At 34.6% G+C, this 19916-nt stretch overlaps 1 protein-coding gene across 1 annotated transcript in view; it reads right to left on the bottom strand.

Annotated features, from left to right (window-relative positions):
- LOC129216955 (uncharacterized) overlaps window positions 1-19916 on the bottom strand; it is a 169687-nt gene that overhangs the window by 11918 nt on the left and 137853 nt on the right. Inside the window, exons 2-3 of the mRNA XM_054851178.1 lie at window positions 16232-16495; window positions 406-635 (exon numbers count right to left, since the gene is read on the bottom strand). Coding sequence (XP_054707153.1) covers window positions 406-635; window positions 16232-16481 — 480 coding nt within the window. The 5' untranslated portion in view covers window positions 16482-16495. The remainder of the gene's footprint in view (window positions 1-405; window positions 636-16231; window positions 16496-19916) is intronic.

Raw genomic sequence — 19916 nt, 5'->3', positions numbered from 1 at the left:
GTCCAACTGGCGGCCCGCGGGCCGCATACGGCCTGCCAACACATATTGTGCTGCCCGCATCGATATTGACGTACATCGATGTTGACATTCCTGCCCTTGTCAAAAAGGCGGATCGGCCTCAGTTTTCCCATTAAAATGTAAGCGAATTGTTTTAAAATCCTTCTGTTTCATTGTTTTAATTAATAATTCAACTATTAATTGTTATTGTATAATAGGTGAGAGGTTCTTGTTCAACTTTTTCAAACTGCGGCCCGCCCATCATTATCCGAAATTCTGGCCCGTGGGGTCTTTGCAGTTGGACAGCCCTGGCTTAGAGCATGGTACATAGCGCCTGGGAAGGTCCCGCACTGGGCGTCAACCCAGCTTGGAGTTTACTTCTTGTGATCGACGGAATAACTAACTTACTTGGTGTCGCCTAAATTCTCCCGTTCTGTCTTGAGAAGTGGCCCTCTTTCCGAGATTCTTCAGGAGTAATTCGTTTTCCCGGATCTGTTCTTGGTTGACCTTCATTCTCCTGCGAGCCATCTCAAGCATGAGGCGTTGCCTGAGAACGTCCAGAGGATTGACGATTGACAAGGAATGTCCCTCACGTTTCACTGGCATCAAACTGCCTGCCTCGTTCCTCAGAGAAGTTGCTGAAAGGAAGGTTAAAAAAAATATGATGAAATGAGTACACTGTTAAAAAATTTCTATTCTATTCTATTCAAGAGTCACAACTGACTTCAACTGTATTTATATCGAGGACTGCATACTATGTGCCTTGCCTCCATTATTTTATATACCGATAGATGGCAGCACCATCACCGGATCGAACAGTTAGGTTAAAAAATTTCCGGAAAATTTACGGTAATTGTTACTGGCATTCATGTTGCCAGTAACTATTACCGTAAAAATCAAATGTTACTGTAAAATTTTACGGTTTCCTCGGTAGGCCACAGCAACTAATTGGTGCCGAGATCGCTTATTTTTCCGGTACAAATTACCGTAAAAATCAGCGATGCGTTAAGTCCGCCATTTTACAGTAACAATTACCAGAAAATCTTCCTGAATTTTTAACAGTGTATGCTTCTAATAGCTATAATGGCTAAGAGGAAATTTAAAGTCGCAACATATGCTAGAGAGGATTAGATGCTGAACAAAACTACTATCACATGGGCGATTGGCAAGAGTTAGATAATGGCCCCACTAGACGATGATGCTGACGCATTACGGGCCTTGACAATGTATGATTTTTCTGTGTTAAACCGATGCAACTGTGATCTGCTCTTGAAATTCTCGAAAAATGCGAAACTTCGTCTGTCGCCCATTTTGCTTGCAAAGGGCGCTGAACCCAATACTATGTATACACCAATCAATGGCAATGTTAATAGAAAACACGGATTGCCTGTAGCGCCCTCTTTGTCGTTATGAGTTTAAGCGATTTTCACTGCCTTTAAGAATTAAGTGCGGCCATGGTCAAATGTACATAATATTAAGAGCTTACTTAAACCAGCAAAATTTTTGTCAAAAGAACGTGTTTGTCAAAGTTATTTATGCAAACAGAAAAAGTTGATAAAACTAAAGTTATCGCTCTATTTATAGTTACTTTTGAGTGGTTCCGTAGATCTTTCTCGTGTTGTCTTATTCTCATATACACAATAGCAGATGATCGAGTAACGCTCCTGACGTCATAAACAATGAAACTCGCGCCACGGCATAATAATTTGGCAATATTTTTTGATAATGTGTGACATGCAGGGTAATGCTTAATTTTGACAAGGCTGAACTGGATCCGGCAACTTAACTGTTTTACTGGTAAGACTATGTCATTTCAGGGGAATGAAGAAACAAAATAATGCTCAGCAATGAACGCTACTTACTGGAGTTTAGGGTTAATCTACTGGAGTTAGGGTTAAAATTTCAACTATCAAAATATCACCTAACAGGCAATTGCTTCGTTCAAATGTAGATGAGTAGAAGCAACCCGCCATTTCTTGACGGGTGATTTTTTAGTATGTTATGAAAAGAAGTCCAACCTCTTGTGACAGTGCCACCTCAGATCTTCATCGACCAGGGGTTCTCAAGCTTTTACCGCTCGCAGCACCTTTTACAGAAATAGAGTTTTTCACGGCACCTTAATCTATCTGTATTAAGTACATATACATATCAAAATTCACTCCCGGGTTTGGAAGTCTTATTTAAATTAGTATATTACCGACACAGCAAAAACGTCGACCTTGCTGAAGAATGAAACTGCACGAGTTTTGTTTCCGAAATGTTCGATACATGGACCTTTTATATTCCTATTCCGAGTCACAACTGACTACAACTGTATTTATGTCGAGGACTGCATACTAAGTGCCTTGCCTCCATTATTTTATATACCGATAGATGGCAGCACCATCACCGGATCGAACAGTTAATGAGAATTTAGAACTAGTCCAGGAGCTAATAGCTACCTGGTGCTAGTACCCCCAGAGGTATCGTTTCACTTGGAGGACATTGAGACCACGAGCATATTTAACGTCGCCCAGTCCCCCTTTAATGACGACGGTGGGTCTTCGACCATCGAGGTTCGAACCCAGAACCCTCCGGTCCCAAATCCGACACTCTACCGATCGGGCTACCACGGCCCCGACCTTTTATATAGCGGCAGATAGCAAGTCTGATGTTCGCTTCTTGTTTCACTCTCTATTACATGCCACGATCAATCACAGAAAATGTAATTGCGATCTTTTGGCGTAAATCTTGCAAATTACGTGACTACGGGGCACCACGATCTTTGATTACATCTAGGTCCGGAGAGCATGGCAGCTATTGAAAAAGGTAGTTGTCGTCATCAGAACCTCGTCAGTTCCGACGACTAGGAAGCTCGTTATTGAGGAAATGAAGAACGTCTGTCGGATAATGGCGTGCCCCATGTTGTGGGAAAATGAATGACTACATTTTCTTTAATAAGTCTTCCAAAGCCTGGGGGGGAAGTGCCACAAAACCCAGACACTTCACGGCATCCCTCGCTAATTCTTGTAGCACCCAAGTTTTGAATCTCTGTCAAAGACTATGACAAGAAAAAATGAGGCGTGAATTTGTTACTTGAGTTTGTAAAAGTGTCCGAACTCTAAATTTTTGAACTAATTTTTTTTTAATGTAAGGAGGAACGGGGGGCAGGATGTTCGGTTAGTAAATGCTGTTGAATGATAGCACAGCACTTTGAAATCTCTGAAAGTTCTTTAAATGAAATCATCAGTTTCATTGAAATCTCTGAACGTGCTACAAATAAAATCATTAGTTTCATTAAAATTTTTGAAAGTTCTTTGAATGAAATCACCAGTTTTAATGTTTAGTACAAAAGTATTCGAATGTAGCAACTAATGTCGAACCAAATTTTTGGCCTAAATATGGTGCCATATTTGAGAGCCAGGGAGTATTTCTTTTTGTTAAGAATGTAGATTTTATATATCTCAATATTAAGATTTTATTGTAAAATAACTGTTTGCCCAATGACCTTTTGGGCATTTGAAAAATGATACTAAGTTGGTATGCTTTAATGATTTAAATATTTCAACTACATAAGTGGTGATAGTATCTTCAAGTGCAAAAGTTATTTTTGTAAATGATAAAAAAAATTCTCATTAATTTTTGCAAAAAGACTATTAAATATCATAATTTAATGTATGTGCAAAACGTTAAAGAGGCAACCGGAGTGATAAAAGACATTATATGCATAATATTTTCGATTGAACAGACAAATTTCAACAAAAAATGTTAATATTTTACACAGTAATTTATTTTCTAAAGAAAACTAAATTAATAAATCAGAGCAAAACCGTTTTAGCATCATTTTACTCTGTAAAATCAAGAGCTATTCATTAGTGTTCCCACAAACCCATTAGGCCTTTCCGAAATCATGTAAAATGAATAAAAAGCAACTCAGAGAGATAAAATAACTTACCAGTGAAACCTAAGCATTTTCAAAGAAAGTTTAACGACGCAATGGTAATACATACGCTAAGAAATATTATTTATTGAATTTAACCAAATTATTTAAATGAAATGGGAACACACTGAAGCGCATCATTAAAATATAATTATGTGACAGAAAAGTCTTTCTTCGATAAGCAATATTCTCATTACAAGAACTGTGCTGCATGAGTGACAATAATGTAAAACTTTTAAGCTTTTTAATTCATCATACTCGGTTACTTTAATGCGTAGTTTAATATTATCCTAACTCCTTTGCCGACAAATATCTCCGTTCATCACGCTAAGAACTTGTGTGTGTGTGTGTATTGGGGGCAGTTGTTAGTTCTAAGAACAGAAAATCGCCCGTCAAGGTACTGTCCAACCACGGAATTTTTAGACGTCCAGATAAGACGAATCTATGTGAATAAGGGGGAAAAGTAAAAATTTGATGCGCGTATTCCACTCACTTGAATGAGACTCTGCTTCTGCAAAAGCAGACATCGGTAAAAAATAATAGAATCGTCCATTTCCGGCTGTAAAACGGATGTTTGTCTTTCCATACAATCCGTGGTCAGTCAGTATGACGGATGAAAATTGCTTCTGTATTTGAACGAAGCCATTGCCGGTTTAGTGATATTTTGATCGTTGAAATTTTAATCCTAACTCCAGTGGATTAACATTAAACTCCAGTAGATAGCGTTCATTGTTGACCACTTTTTCGTTTCTTCATTCTCCTTAAATGAGTCTTACTAGTAAAGGAGTCAAGTTACCGGATCCAGTTCAGCCTTGTCACAATAAAGCCTTTCCCCTGTATGTTAAACATTACCGAAACATATTATCAAATTATCATGCTGTGGCACGAGTTTCATTGTTGGTGACTTGAGGAGCATTACTCGATCAGTAGGGCCTGGTGGGGGAAAGTGGTCAATGGGGTAAAGTGGTCATACATGAAATAAATGGCTGTAACTTGGAAATAAATGCTCGAATAAGTATAAAATTTTTATTTTAGACTAGGGAAGTTAGAAACTACATTTTGAATACAAAATTTTACAAATGCCAATATTTTATTTATTAAAAAAAAATTTTGTGTGCATATGAAAAACTTGAAAATCTAAACAGCTCTTTTAACTTCTCAGGGAAATTTTGTTTAAGTGAATTTCGAACAAACTGACAGCACGGGAAGCTTCCTACATATCTCAAGAATACTTACTCTTTAGCAGCTATCTGTATTTATTTTACATAATATTTTAGAGCAATTCAAGTAAGATGGGGTAAAGTGGTCATATAATTAGGCTTAACGTAAATCGTTGCTCTACTGTCACTCAATCTTAATGTACAAAGCAGATATTAATTAAATATTCATTTCACTAAACATATATTGTTTTTTTTTTTTTTTTTTTGAAATAAAGTTTAATTTACGAACACATGTGTGTGATACTACTATATCTGTACGTAAACACGTATAATAGTATATAGATGCACATGGCCGAATAAATACGTTGCTTTACGTAAATACGTATATGAGCGCGCCGACACGTGTATATACTTGTATATACGTATACTATATATATGCATACATTGGTATATACGGGCATGGAGAAGCATAAATGAAACTACATGCATACATGAATCTATATGTGGGTATACATGTCGACCCGAGTATATACTCGTATATGCGTGTGTACACGAGTATGAACTTGTAAACACATGCTTTTACCTGTATATAAACGATTATACACCGGTATTTAGAGTTACAAGTATACTAAAAAAAGGCATTTACACAATTGTACCAATAAATACCTACATGGGTGTCAACAAGAATATTTCTATATAGGTATATATTCGTCTATACACATATATACTCGCTTATCTTTACAATTATTTTCTTTACGCGTCTGTCTGTTTGTGCGTCTCTAAACCTATTTTCTCCGCACTGGCAATGTCTTCCATGTCAATGCTAGTATCGTTGGATGCAGGACGTCCAGATTAAGCCATTCCACTCTGTTTCACCCCTCTAAACCTTAAGGGGGACGGATATCCGGGTGAAGAAACTTGAAGAAATTAATAATTTTCAAACGCAGTCGGTTTCGAGTCACCGCAGGGGACGAACGGGGTTGGCGAGCGAAGCGAGCAGTGGCAGAGCTGCCTACTCTATAGCATTAATTTCTGAGCGCTTCTGTCTGTGGCTGTAACCCAATCTCCTCCAGACTGGCAACGTCAACCAGGTCAATACTGGTTCTGTTGGATGTAGGAGATTCAGGGGGAAACCATTTCGCCCTGTCTCACCCCCCTTATACTTAAGTAACCGGAGATAAGGGCCCGGTTATTAAATCATCAAAAAAGTTAAAGGCATCAATTGTCACCCGCCGCTGATGGGGAACGGGGTTGTCGAGCAGAGCGAGCAGGGGGGTGGAGCCTCCTGAAATGCGTAACACGTAAATACTTGGACACATACCTATATACTCGAGTATACACGCGCATAAATGCATCTGATATATCTATAAATATATAATCGTGAATACATACACTAGTTGACACCTACATACAAGCATTTGATGACGCGCATATACTAGTGTACACTTAATTTACGTATATACATCCATACTGGTGTAGACAAGTACATATACGCATTAGACATATAAACGTATATTCATGCATACTCGTGTATGTACGCATGTACACTTATATGTACGTGTATACTCGTATATATTCGTGTACATACGTATATTCTCGAGGGATATACATTCATGCACATGATGTTCGTCTATACAGGTAAAGTATACGCGTAAATACTCGTTTATACTCTACCAAACACAGTTCCACATGACACATATATATTTGTGAAGACTCGTGTACGCACGTATATGCTCGGGTATACACGTATATACTCGACTAGACATGCACATAACTCGCATCTAATGCATAGATGCATGTACTCATGTATATACTTGTATACTCATGTATGCACGTATGTACTCGTGTATACATGCATATACTCGTGTTTATAAGTGTAATCATTATAAATAACCAGAATATATAAATAATATGGATATTCATACTGGTTTTGCATCTTTTTTTAAGTATGACCACTTTACCCCATGCTATGACCACTTTCCCCCACCCCATGGGGTAAAGTGGTCAGAAATACATAGGGAAAAAAAAGTGGTATAAAAGTACTTAAATAAATATTTTTCTTTCTAAAATTCAATGTATTGTGTTCTTCATTAACGTAATGTAAAATAACAACAAAAAAAGTTTAAATGTTTAAGGAATTTCTTTTATTTGTTATCCTTTTAAGTTAAAAAAACCTTGATTTTATAACCACTTTACTCCACCAGACCCTATACTCGCTATTATATGTATGAGGATGCGCAGAGTCATATAACTTAGATTATATGTACCTTGGAACAGATCCAGTGCTTAGAAACACAATTTTAAAGATTTAAAGCGTGGAAATCCAAGAATTACTCTTGAAAACACATGAAGCTTTAGAACTCGAGTATGTACAGATGTAACGTTTAGAACTTGAGTTAGTATGACCTGTCCAATGCGGGACAAAATTTTCGTTTTTTCCATGGAATGTCCTTAAAGATGGCCTAGTTCTCTCTGTCCTCTGTGTTGATTACGTATCAACTGCAAAAAATCGACCCTAAACCTACATGTTTCTTTTAAGGGTTCAGACAATTTCTTTAAACAATAAAAAAATGGTTAGTAAGTGTATTCAATAAAAGTTACGTAATGTTTCCGAAATTTTAAAAGTATTTTTTTCTGAAAGAGCATGCTTAAAAACATAGGATTTAACCATTTTTTAAATATATTGACAAAGTTTAATATTTTTTAACAATTATTTTTAACGGTGCAATTTCATTTTTTTTCGCTTCTGCACATGACATCACAAGTGATGAAATGTCATTCACTGATGCCATAAGCACAGAGCGCAATATTTAATTAACATCTTTACTCACGTGTACTGGCAACGGTATGGTTGATAGCAAGCGTATAGCGAAATTATTTAATTTGCTTCTGACTTATCATAACCTGAAAACGCAGTAGACAGCAAGCGTAGGGGAGGGTGGGGAAAAGTGAGACGTGAGGTACAGTGAGACAAAGCTATGATTTTGGAATTTTTAATCTGTAAATGATGCTAAGTACCTATGAATCTGCAGCAATTGACATTGTGGATTCTGGGATCTGAAGTTGTTGCTTGTGTTTTCATAATAAAATGATCGTTATTTTTCTGATTCCAGGCAAGCAAAGTTTTTTTTCTTTTTTGACTCAAATGCTCATGACTTATATGCCTCGATCTATAACATTTTCTTTTATGAATAAAAATTAGTATTGTTCCACATATGTAGCTAACTATTATTCAATTAATTTATGATAGGCTTTAAACGAATTACTTAAAATGTTGAATTAGAAGAAAAAGGCGGAGTGGGGTGCAGTGATAGAGTCAAAGTTGAGGCAGTGTGAGACAGTCTCGATGTGCCTCATCTGGAATTCTGATTCGAAAGGGCAATTTTTTTAAAATTTATTTTATAATTTAAGGGTTTTCAACTTGCTCTTTATGTACTTTACAGGTATTTTTACCTCATCAAATATGCAAATTAAACCACGTAAGGCTAAAATAGGAACATTATTTGACGATTCCATGATAAATTCTTTTGTAACTAACCTTCTGATTCCTAGTGATATTGCAGATAAAGTAGAGCATAATAATCTGAAAATTATAGATGAAACTAATACAAAAGAGCCCTCTTTGCTCTAGTGTAACAGTGAGTGTTTTCTTTGGTCCTCACAGTTTCAGAGAATATCCAAAAATCGAAGAGAGAAAAGATTGAGCAATGAAGAAAGATCATAAAAAGGGTTAAAAGTATCATTGCAAGTGGAAAAGCACTCCTCGAAAGCAAATTTTAGAAGAAGAAACACAAAAACTAGAGACAAAATGCCAAAAATATAGAAAAAAAAAAGATAATTAATTTGAATTCTAAAATTTTGAATTCAAATTATGGTTTTCGCAATCACGAGTTGCGACAGGGCCCTACTCATTGGGGGCTATTGTTTCTAGACACAGCTCCTGTCCCCCCAAGCCTACCCCTCCTCCTGGGCGGTTACGTATGTATAGTTGTGTGTGTGTGTATGTGTGTAAAGGCTTGTGTGTATGAGCGTGTGTATGTGTGTGTGTGAGTGTATGTGTGTGTGTGTGTGTGTGTGTGTGTGTGTGTGTGAGCGCGCGTGTGTGTAGGACATGGACGCCATCGATCAGGAGAAACGGATTCCAGGAGGCAGTGTTCGGAGCCGCGCCTGCAGAGGCCGGTGGGCGGTGGTGCTGGTGTCCCTGGTCCTAGCTGAAAAAGGAACCACAACATCAAGGACGGTCAAATGAAAGCACTAAGAAATCGCGATTGCTCAAAAATGTAGACTCTTTCGACACAACTGATGAGGCAGAAAAATTAAATGGGAGATCAGATATTTTATCATCAGATTATATTAAATGTGCGAAAATCTATCTTTAGGGTTTGAAGATGAGTTAGATCGTGAGACACTTTAAAGAGACTTACTTTGTTCTGATAGAATTTGCCATCAAGCAGAAATAGCTATTTTTCTGTTGGAAATGGTAATGGTACCTGATAACGATGGAGATTTGTGCATTAGTTTTTTTCGCAAAAGTAAAACTATTTTGACTGTTTTTATTTGACCCTCTGAACCACATTTTGCTTCCGTTCCGAATAAAAATATTCATTTGTTGATAATAGCTACAAACGAAAAGAAAAGGTACAAAGCGAAACCAATCTTTTTTTTTTGGTTTGAAAATTAAATTTTCATTTAGATGCATAATGAAATTTGATTTGTATTTCATTACGATTTAATTTTGATTTTCAATGTTGAACGTATTATGTTTTACTCAACCCTATATCCTGGTTCTCTGTGCCCGGTAGGCTGTTTCTTTCTTTCTTTTTTTTAATGTTATACGAAAGACAGTAAATGGCAATGAAGTTTTTTGTGTCTCAAAAGTTTGTACACTTAAGCTGCGTTACAAATCCACCTTAAAAATTTTCTTGTAGAATCAGTTTCCAAATTAGTTGAATTTTATATTTTTCGTCTCACTGTGTCCCATCCTTCCCTAAGCATTCAGCGCGCCAGTGGAGATGCGCCAAATTAGATCATTTGTGACGTCATATGGACCACACTTTACTTTCAAAATCGGACATTAATGAAAAATCAAGCGTTGGGGAAAATGAGATTTTTTATCACGCTCCATGTTTTTTTTTTTTTTTTATACAACCCCATTGTGCATTTTTCGTTATATTTTTATTCATTATTTCTTTTTAAATGTAATACTTTTTTTTTTTTTGGCCGATTTTGCAACAAAAGAATTGTTGCAGCATAACACAAGAATTTTCATTTCCCCTTCATACTTTTCATTTTAAAATACTTTAAAAAGTAATCACTCACTGTTTCTGGAAATTTTTGCGTCGGTTTTAACGGAAAACATTATTGATTTCAAGTAATTGTTAAAAATTAATCCCTTCATTTGAACTTTGTTCAGTTTCAACTTGCAGTCAACTTTAAGGTTCTTTTAAAAATATTTTGGCCATTATTTTAGTTGTTAGAAACCGACTTTTAATTTATAATTTTACACAGATTAACGGTTTTATCTTTTGTTTTTCAGGCGAACGCCTATACTGGTACTTTTAAGTAAAATAATATGAATATATAAGCCAAAAATGTATTTTAACTCTCTCTCTCCTCTCTCTCTCTCTCTCTCTCTCTCTCTATATATATATATATATATATATATATATATATATATATATATATATATATATATATATATATAATATATATATATATATATATATATATATATGTATATATATATATATATATATATATATATATATATATATATATATATATATATATATATATATATATATATATATATTATCTATCTTGATAACTTTCTTTCATTTCAAAAAGGATTCAGACTCAATTGGAATTCAAAAGAACAATTTTTCTGAGAACTTAAAATACATATCAAAAGTGTTTTAAGTAAAATGACACAATGTGTATAAAGTACAAATGAAGCAGTGAAAAGCAAAGGGATGCAAGTGTACTATTTCAAGTTTCGAGTAAAACGCATTTAAAGATAACTCCTAGGTAGGCTTTCATTGAATTTTTTTTCTAAATCATGCTATACAGCAATACCTACTGTTTGATATTTTAAACCGCGACCTTCCTCGAATTTGCGCATGCGTCAGGTCTCTTCCGATTTTATCAAAATAGGGGAGATATTGATGAGAGAGATAACGAATGGGAGGGGTTTTATTTATTTTTGTTTCGTTTTGTTTTCCGTTGGATTCGTTTATTTGAAGTGTTGGTTTGAGTTGAGGCTTTTTTTTTTTTTTTTACTCAAGCTCTCACTCCTTTTTAAAATAGAACCGTTCAACGGTGCTAGTCGCGGCTTTCGAGGTCGGACAGTACCAGGGCTACTAGTACAATCTCTTGCCCCAAGACAGAGGAGGGGTTCACCTACCATTTGTACTGGTTATCTCCAAATTTTTAATTTTGGCACTTGCATTCCTTTGCTTCTCACTACCTCAAATAAAAGTTAAACAAAATAAGGTAAAGTGAAAAAAACAATCTTTTATTTTTACATTATACACATTGTGCCATTTTACTTATTCCACGGTACAAAGTTTTCGACTGCTTTTTTTTACAAAAACGTTTTGTTTAAATTTATAATACATTAATAAGCTCTAATTTAATGGAATGTTGGGGGAATGTTTGACTTTAAAATATTTTATTCAATGAAAAATAATACGACATGGTAAAAGTAGAAGAATTCAGTTAACATGGATAGGTATGGGAAAATAAATTTTATTGAAGGCAGTAAGAAGCAAAGGGATGTAAGTGCAAAAATTAAAAATTTGGAGATAACCAGTACGAGTAATAGGAGAACCTCTCCTCTGTTTTGGAGCAAGAGATGGTACAAGTAGCCCTGGTAGGTGCTGCTGTGCAGCATGATTTAGAAGGAAAAAATCAATTGAAGTCTACCTAGGATTTGAACTTTAAACGCATTTTACTCAAAACTTTATAAAAGCCACGTATATATCTTTGCTTCTCACTGCCTCTTTTGTTCTGATAAGTATTCCAGTCGTCAAACGAATAGTAAATCGAAAAGTTTTTCGAAATCTTAGCAGCGTCGCTGCAATAATACAGTCGGACCTCTATATATCGAAGTTGCAAATTGCCGGAAAAAAATTCAATACATAGAAATTTCGATGTATGGAAATTATCTTATTTTATCATAAAAATCTCCTAAAACATTAAAATTAAAGCAAATTTTTGTGTATGAAACCCTATTTCTAATTTTTTACGAGCATCGGATTAAATGAAAATTAATAATTAAAAAATTAACAGAAATTACATTTTTGCGCTTTCATACATCTTCATTCTTCGGCAATTCAACTTGATCCGCAACATTAGGGGATTTTCGTTTTGACGATGTAATCGAGAGAAAAGTAAAAAATCACACTCTACCTAACTTGAATGATTTTTACTGAAGCTTAAAAGACTAGGAATGATAATCAACTGAGAAAAGGGATAACTTGAAACTCATTTTACAGTGTTACTGGTTAAAAACTAAGATTTGAAATAAACTTGAGGGAATTTAAGAACTCCAGAACAGAACAACAACTTATCTACACACCCCTCAACCCCAGATTCCTTATTAGTTTCATAGCAACCTATAGGGAACATAATTTTCTCCCGTAACCTTCAGTTTTCATGAGACAAACAGTTAAATATGGAAGAAAAAAAAATCTACGAATGTCTCGAAAAAAATTTCGATATATAGAGATTTTTTCGATATATAGAAACAATTTTTCTATGTAATGGACATAGAAATTTGCTGAGATTTCGATGTATAGAAAATTTTGATATGTGGAAGTTTGATATATGGAGGTTCGACTGTACTTTTCTTCCTTTTCAATTTTTATATCATACATTTATGGTTTACCCCCCCAGTTTCGCCGATATTTAAATATCCTCCCCCCGTAAATAAATCGAAAGGAAATATTGAAACTGAAAAACAGGGGATCAGGAAATTTCGTAACGGCAAAACTGAGGGGATATCATCTTTATTTTACTACGGTGGTGTTACTCTAATGCTGAAAGTCCTTTGTCATTATCCTTCTTATCGTAAGTCGCTGTTACTTTAGCTATTTTATTTCTGTAATGAAACTAACTGAGTAGATATTAAGTACTATTTTTATGTAACTAGGAAAAATTTATATTACTTTTTAAGCCTGTCAGCCCTCTTCTTTTTATTCAACTTCACTGTTTCAAAATGAAATTACTTAAACTTATTTACTGTAACTGAAACATTAATTTATCTTACAGAAGATATTAATTCACTCAAGTTAAATAATAGTATGCACTGTTTGCCAAACAAAGTTGTTCATGAAAACTTTATAATGCTTTCTTATTTAATTTGTTACAATTTCTGACTCAGACGTTTAATTTAATATATTCCTCTTTCATTAATTAGCTTGAACTATGCGAAGTGCTTGCAAATAAAGTACACTTTAATCTCATTTCATGAATTTTATTGCTACCAAGTAATGTCGGAATGGCTGGAAAACACATGGTACAAAATACAATCCCATTTACCTACAATTTAAGTAGGTACTAATGAAATATTTTTGATGTCACTAAGGAAAATCATGAGTTATAGGAATGTTCTTAATTTCAGGCATTCTAGCTTGCTTTTTCAATTAATACTATTATCAAATTACACATAAAAATATAAGTTAGTAAAATAATTTTATATTTACTTCTCTCTGTCAAAACTGCCTAAAAAAAGCTTTCAATACATTTTTTACACCAGTCTGCCGCGAATATTATATCAGTTTTATAGAAACCTCTCTTTGCAAAACTGTGTTGAAAGTAGATCTTTGCTATATTTTTATGCGTTTAATTTGCTGTAACCTCCTTTGATTCGTATCTAACAATTGCAAAGCGAATAAAGTAAAATCGATTTTTATTTGTACTGTTTGTATGTTGAAATATTTAATAAACGATACTTTAAATAAAATATTAATATTTTCTATAAAATGTATTTTATCTTCATTGATGTCGAGATCAGATTTAACTTTACGCTTGCAAACTAAATATTTTGCGGAAATTGCCCGACACAAAATATATAGATTCAGCATATTGTCTTTGGGATTTACGTGTAAGTTTATGCTCTCGTACACTAGAGTCTTTGGAACTTTTCCTATGCCCTTTGGATTGATTTGGTGCTAACATTATTTCAACATTTAACATATCCGTTTTTACAAAAAGAGACTTATGTCAAAAACGCTTGCAAATGATCAGGTCAACGTTATCTAAGTGCACAGTTTGCAAAATGATAGGATACACGTATTTTGAGGCTACAAAGAACCTATTTTTTCTGCAGCCAAACAGGTACTCCTTTTATTCTTGCAAAGCGTGAATGCATTATTTTTGAAAATGTATGATTTTATAACTTTGATTTTATTATATCTTTAAGAAAAAAGTATTGCACCTCTGACAACATTTATATTTTAACTAAAAAAAAACTGTAGAAATTACACAAATGAAACAAAATTTGTTGTGGTGTTTAGTATCGAAATCATGTGAATCCATTAACTTTCAAAAGTTTTTCTGTTATTTCATAAATTGATACTTCCTTGTCGAAAGTTCAACTCTAATAAGTGATTTGAAACGAATACGTTTCAGTTGAGTTGAAAATCACTGTCAAAACTAGGTTTTATTACAAAACTGGCAAACCCAAGCTTCTAACGACCAGTCACTGCAAAAGCATTCGGGTAGTATCAACGCTTTTGTAATAAATGCTTACTTTACTCCCAAGATAAAGCTGAGATCCATTTGGTACTTAATTGAAAATTTGGAAGAAAATTTATCAAAAGTGAAAAAAAGTTCGATTGATCTCAAAACCAACTCAATTATAATTATTATTCTTATGTAGAAATAATTATACAATACTGCTATTAGAAACTGAAAATTATGAAGTCGTATAAAGAAAACGCTAAGGCAACTATCTATAAAACATAAATTAACTTCATTTCAGTTCTACAAGCAAGGCTTCCAAGTTGCCCTTGCTGACGAAACCTGCCACGAGATGACCAACATCAAAGGTATCGAAGCTACGATACAAGACAGACAGATATCTAGCGAAATTGAACAGACAGTTAAGTTCCTGGTGGGAAATTTGCATAAACGATAAGCACCCTCTTGCGCACAGGCATACTTAAGGATTTGTATGGATATTTTCCACATCGTACCTCAATGGATGTTAAGACGAAAACTAAGTGAGCACAGCGGAATATGTTTTCTGTCTCTCCAGTAAAATGTTTGAAAATGGATTCAAAAACAGCTGAATAAATTTTTAAAAAATTTACTGAAGAGGCAGAAAACATATCCGCACTGCCCGCTTTATTTTTTTCAAAGAGACATTGATTTTTGATTGGAAAACCATCGGGGTACGACTTCATCATTTTTGGTTTCCAAATGAGACGTTTGTGATTCTATACACCTCAATTACACACCGAGTATGCATATGTGAGCCGGTGAAAAATATCGAACTTCTATACATCCATTGCAACTTTTGTTAACGTGACGATAGCACGCACAATGGTACCTACTCTTACACGCGCTAGCCCGCTAGCACTCACAAAGGTACGTACGCTTACACGCGCTAGCACGGTAGCACGCACAATGGTATGTACGCATACACGTGCTAGCCCGCTAGCACGCACAAAGGTACGTGCGCTTACAGGCGCTAGCGCGGTAGCACGCACAATGGTACGTACGCTTACACGTGCTAGCCCGCTAGCACGCGCAAAGGTACGTAAGCTTACACGCGCTAGCACGCACCATGGTACGTACGCTTACACGCGCTAGCCCGCTAGCTAGCACCAAGGGTACGTACGCTTACACGCGCTAGCCCGTACAAGGGTACGTACGCTTACACGCGCTAGCACGCACAATGGCACGTACGCTTACACACGCTAGCCCGTTAGCACGCACAAGGGTACGTACGCTTACACGCGCTAGCCCGTTAGCTAGCACAAGGGTACGTACGCTTACACGCGCTAGCCAGCACAAGGGTACGTACGCTTACACGCGCTAGCGCGGGAGCACGCACAATGGCACGTACGCTTACACGCGCTAGGGATCAAATAAAAAGTTCTTCGTCAAAAGATAATAAAAATAATGTTCAATACATTTCTCGTCTTACCTGTTTTGTCAAAATATCCACTCCTTGGCATTGCTTCCCTCCACTCGGTGAAATATTGGCCTCGGCTGGGAGAAGATTCTACGAGATCATCATCACCTTCTTTATCGAAGAGGGGGAACCCTTGACTCGAATCCTCCCTCGGCCAGTCCCGCTTTACATCTTCAGAATCGTAACTGGTGTGCCCCGCGCTGCACAACAGAAGGCTGGATGTGAAAACGGTCCACAGAGTGAATGGAAGCCACACGCTCATTGCTAGAGGAATGTCTGTAAAAAAAGTAAAGTAAATATATGTTGAATGTATGCTGATATAGCCATAAGCCCTTGATGAGCTCAGGGCTTATGGCTATTAAAATAGGAGGGGAACATGGGGCAGAGTGAAATGGTCAAATATTGACACCGCTTTTAACGCCACCTATCTAGTATTATTTTAACTATATAGTACCATATGTAGTCTATTCCAGTCAGGAAATAAATAACGCCGAAAATTAAAACATTTGGTAATATAAGCAATTTTTAAAAAATGGTACTCATATTGTAATATTTTGTAAGTCAAAAAATATTTTTGTCACTATAAAATGAAAAAGTTGTTGTTATTAACATTTTAAATATTAATTAAGACCTCCTAATATTCAATGCAGTATTAATTTAGTTAATATTAAGCAAATTTGTATTTCAAATAAATTGTAAAATTCGTCAAGTTCATACGGGGTAAAGTGAAAGGGTTGCCCCTTTTGTTTCGTTTACTCACTCAAAAATTTAATATAAATCACTTGCGTTTTCATTTATTAATTGATTCATTTACATTTCTTCATTTGGTAATTCATTTATTCATTCATTTATTTCCTTATTTTCTTTCTCATTCATCTTTTACTCGCTCATTTATTTTTCTTCATATATTAATTGATTTATTCATTTAATTATTCGTTTATATTTTCATTTCTTCATTAAACCTTTTATTTACCGATTCTTTTGATCAATAATATGTTTTATAATTGAATAGAAAGTATTTCATTAGAAAAAAAATATTTTATTTATCACTTTGCCCCATGAAAAAAAAAATGAACATTTTCCACTTTTTTTTTTTGAAGACTCAAATTTACTGCTAAAATATAAAATACAGTTTTAACACAAATTTTATTATAAAATGCAATGTTCTTTCTTTATGTAATGAAATTTTCAAAACAAATTTCCGGTTTGTTCATTTTGAAACACTCGGTCATCTTAACCATTTCACTTTGCCCCACATTCTCCTACAGTGAATGAAACCCTATTAATCCCCTTAAAACCCCCATTGCCCTTGTAGTTTTTGGAATAAAATGAAAGAAATTCTCCTATACTATTACATACTAGTTAGCCAATGTAAAACAATAGTAATTAGGAAATCAATTTACGGGTGATTCCAGGATCACAAATGGAACAGTTTAAATTAATAAGGACTTAAAGTTAAACATTTTCGAGGGTAACTTTGAGCTACGTCAGGAATGGGATGCAAAATAAATTAGTTTAAGAAAAATAGTGGAACTTTAATGAAGCAAAGTAAAATTTCTAAACATTTAAATATGGTCCCTTTTTCACTTCACAACGTCACAAGATCTTTATTATTTACGATATTGAATAGAATATTACAATGCAGGAATATCACTTCCAGCAACATCAAAAATAGCTTCCAAGCAGTAACTTTAGGATGTTTGTTAGGCAATGAGCTGTGTTTAATACTGGCAACCCCCCCCCCTAAAATAAGGAGTAAAAAACTTAGTTAATGACCTAACCAGGAAAATGTAGTACCAAATCTTCATCTTCTTTATTTTTTATTAATTTATTTAATTTCTAAAGTTGAATGCCTTAAAACATTTGCTGTAGCACTAAGTTCAGCAGAAGAACTCAAAGTTACCCTGTACGACTGTTCACTGAAGGCAGGAATAGTTACTGTACGATTTTGTGTTCAATAGTGATTGGTTAATGTGTCAATAAAAACATAGAAAGAAATACAATTACAAATCAAACATTTTCTTATACTTAAATAAACAAAACGTTTTTCCAGAAAAATAATCTCAAAAAAATTTTACTTTAACCATTTACTCTTTGTTTTGGTTTTCTCTGATTTAATGATGGAAGATGCTCAAGTATTTGTGCGGCAAATGTGTACTGTGCCAATTAGTATGACATTTTCCAGTAAAAAGCATCCTGGGCAAAAGAGAAAGTTATTGAGACTGGTGGCCCATATTTTCATGTTTATCAAGAGAAATCCAGGATATCTTTTTATTAGGCATCTTGATTAGTGTTGCACAACTTGAGACAGTAAATTCTGTGTTTATAAAATCAAGGACTAAGAAACTTCGGAGATGAGCTTGGTATCTTCTGTTTCTGAGAAAGTTGCGTTACTGTTCGGAAAACCATCAAAATAGCATATAATCTCAAATTAATCGGCATAAAATTAAAATTAAACAACAAATTTTGCTGTCCGAATCTTAAAAAAACGAAATTTGTACCTTCGTGTATTTTGGAAACATTTACCAAAATGATAAACAGCATTTTGTTTGTATAGCTTGGTTGACTTATAAACAATATTTCGTCAAAGGTTTTACTGCAAGGCTCATGTAACATTATCTACTATTTTCCTCTCAAAAATTCTTATAGATATTTAGTATGCAGTACAGGAAAAGGATGAATATAAAAGACTTTTTTCTCTTTTTTTTGTGTTCTACCAGATTGTCTGCTAGGTCATTGCTCCTTTAGAAGCTTTCGCATCAGCAACAGTTCCCCTGTGGTTTCTTTCATCGCATTAGAACTTTTCTTCCACTTAATGGACCCTTATTTGGCACACCAAAATTACAGAATGGTTTCAAAGTACAGTGGGGAATGATGTCATCATTTTTCTATTCATGAAGATGAGAATTTTTACCTACACACTTGTAATTAATGAGAGTAGCTTATTTAAGTTGTTGTACACCAAATGAGCGATTACTTATTCAGTTTTTTTTTCATTAGCAACTTGACACAAGTTCCTAATGGGAAAAAGTCTAAGTAGATGGTATTGAAATATAGATATTGTTCCACCCTGCCAAAATGTGTACGCTTTGATATATATATATATATATAAATGGAATACATTTAAGTACGATGGCCATGGCGGCACCTTTGAGGGGTGGGATTTCAGTTGGCTTGTAATTATAATAATGTTTTAATGCACGTTTAACAAAAATAGAAGTTATGTGTCAAATATTCATAAAAAGAGAATGTCAACAATTTTTGCGCAAAAAAAAAGTTTCACTGCTTTGCTTAATTTACTTTTATGTATGCGTTTAGATCAATCAATTACGCATTTTTTTACAGTGGTTCATGGTTGTATTTTGTGCGTTTCCTGAAAAAAAATTACTATTCAGCTCTAATGTTCCCTAAAATGAACACTTTTCTGTTTAAGTCCAATTTTTCTTTCAAGGAAAAAACATTTGAAAAAATTGCTTTTATTTTAGTTATCCTCTTCGTAAACTTTCGTTTTCTAGATGCATCGCAGTTTCAGGTTTTTTAAATTGAAATACCTTTTCATAAATTTTGAAATTCATCCATGTTTTATTATTTTTCTGTTCTCTCAAAATTACGCTGAAAAAACTAAAGTAGGAGTAGATCTTGTAGGGGTAGAGATAACGCTGGGAGAAGAGATTGCGCAAAAAGGGGAGAGGGGAGA

This window comes from Uloborus diversus, chromosome 2, assembly GCF_026930045.1.
Source record: "Uloborus diversus isolate 005 chromosome 2, Udiv.v.3.1, whole genome shotgun sequence".
Classification (NCBI taxonomy): Eukaryota; Metazoa; Arthropoda; class Arachnida; order Araneae; family Uloboridae; genus Uloborus; species Uloborus diversus.
Note: the sequence above shows the minus strand (reverse complement) of the source record. Positions and strands in the feature narration are given on the sequence as shown.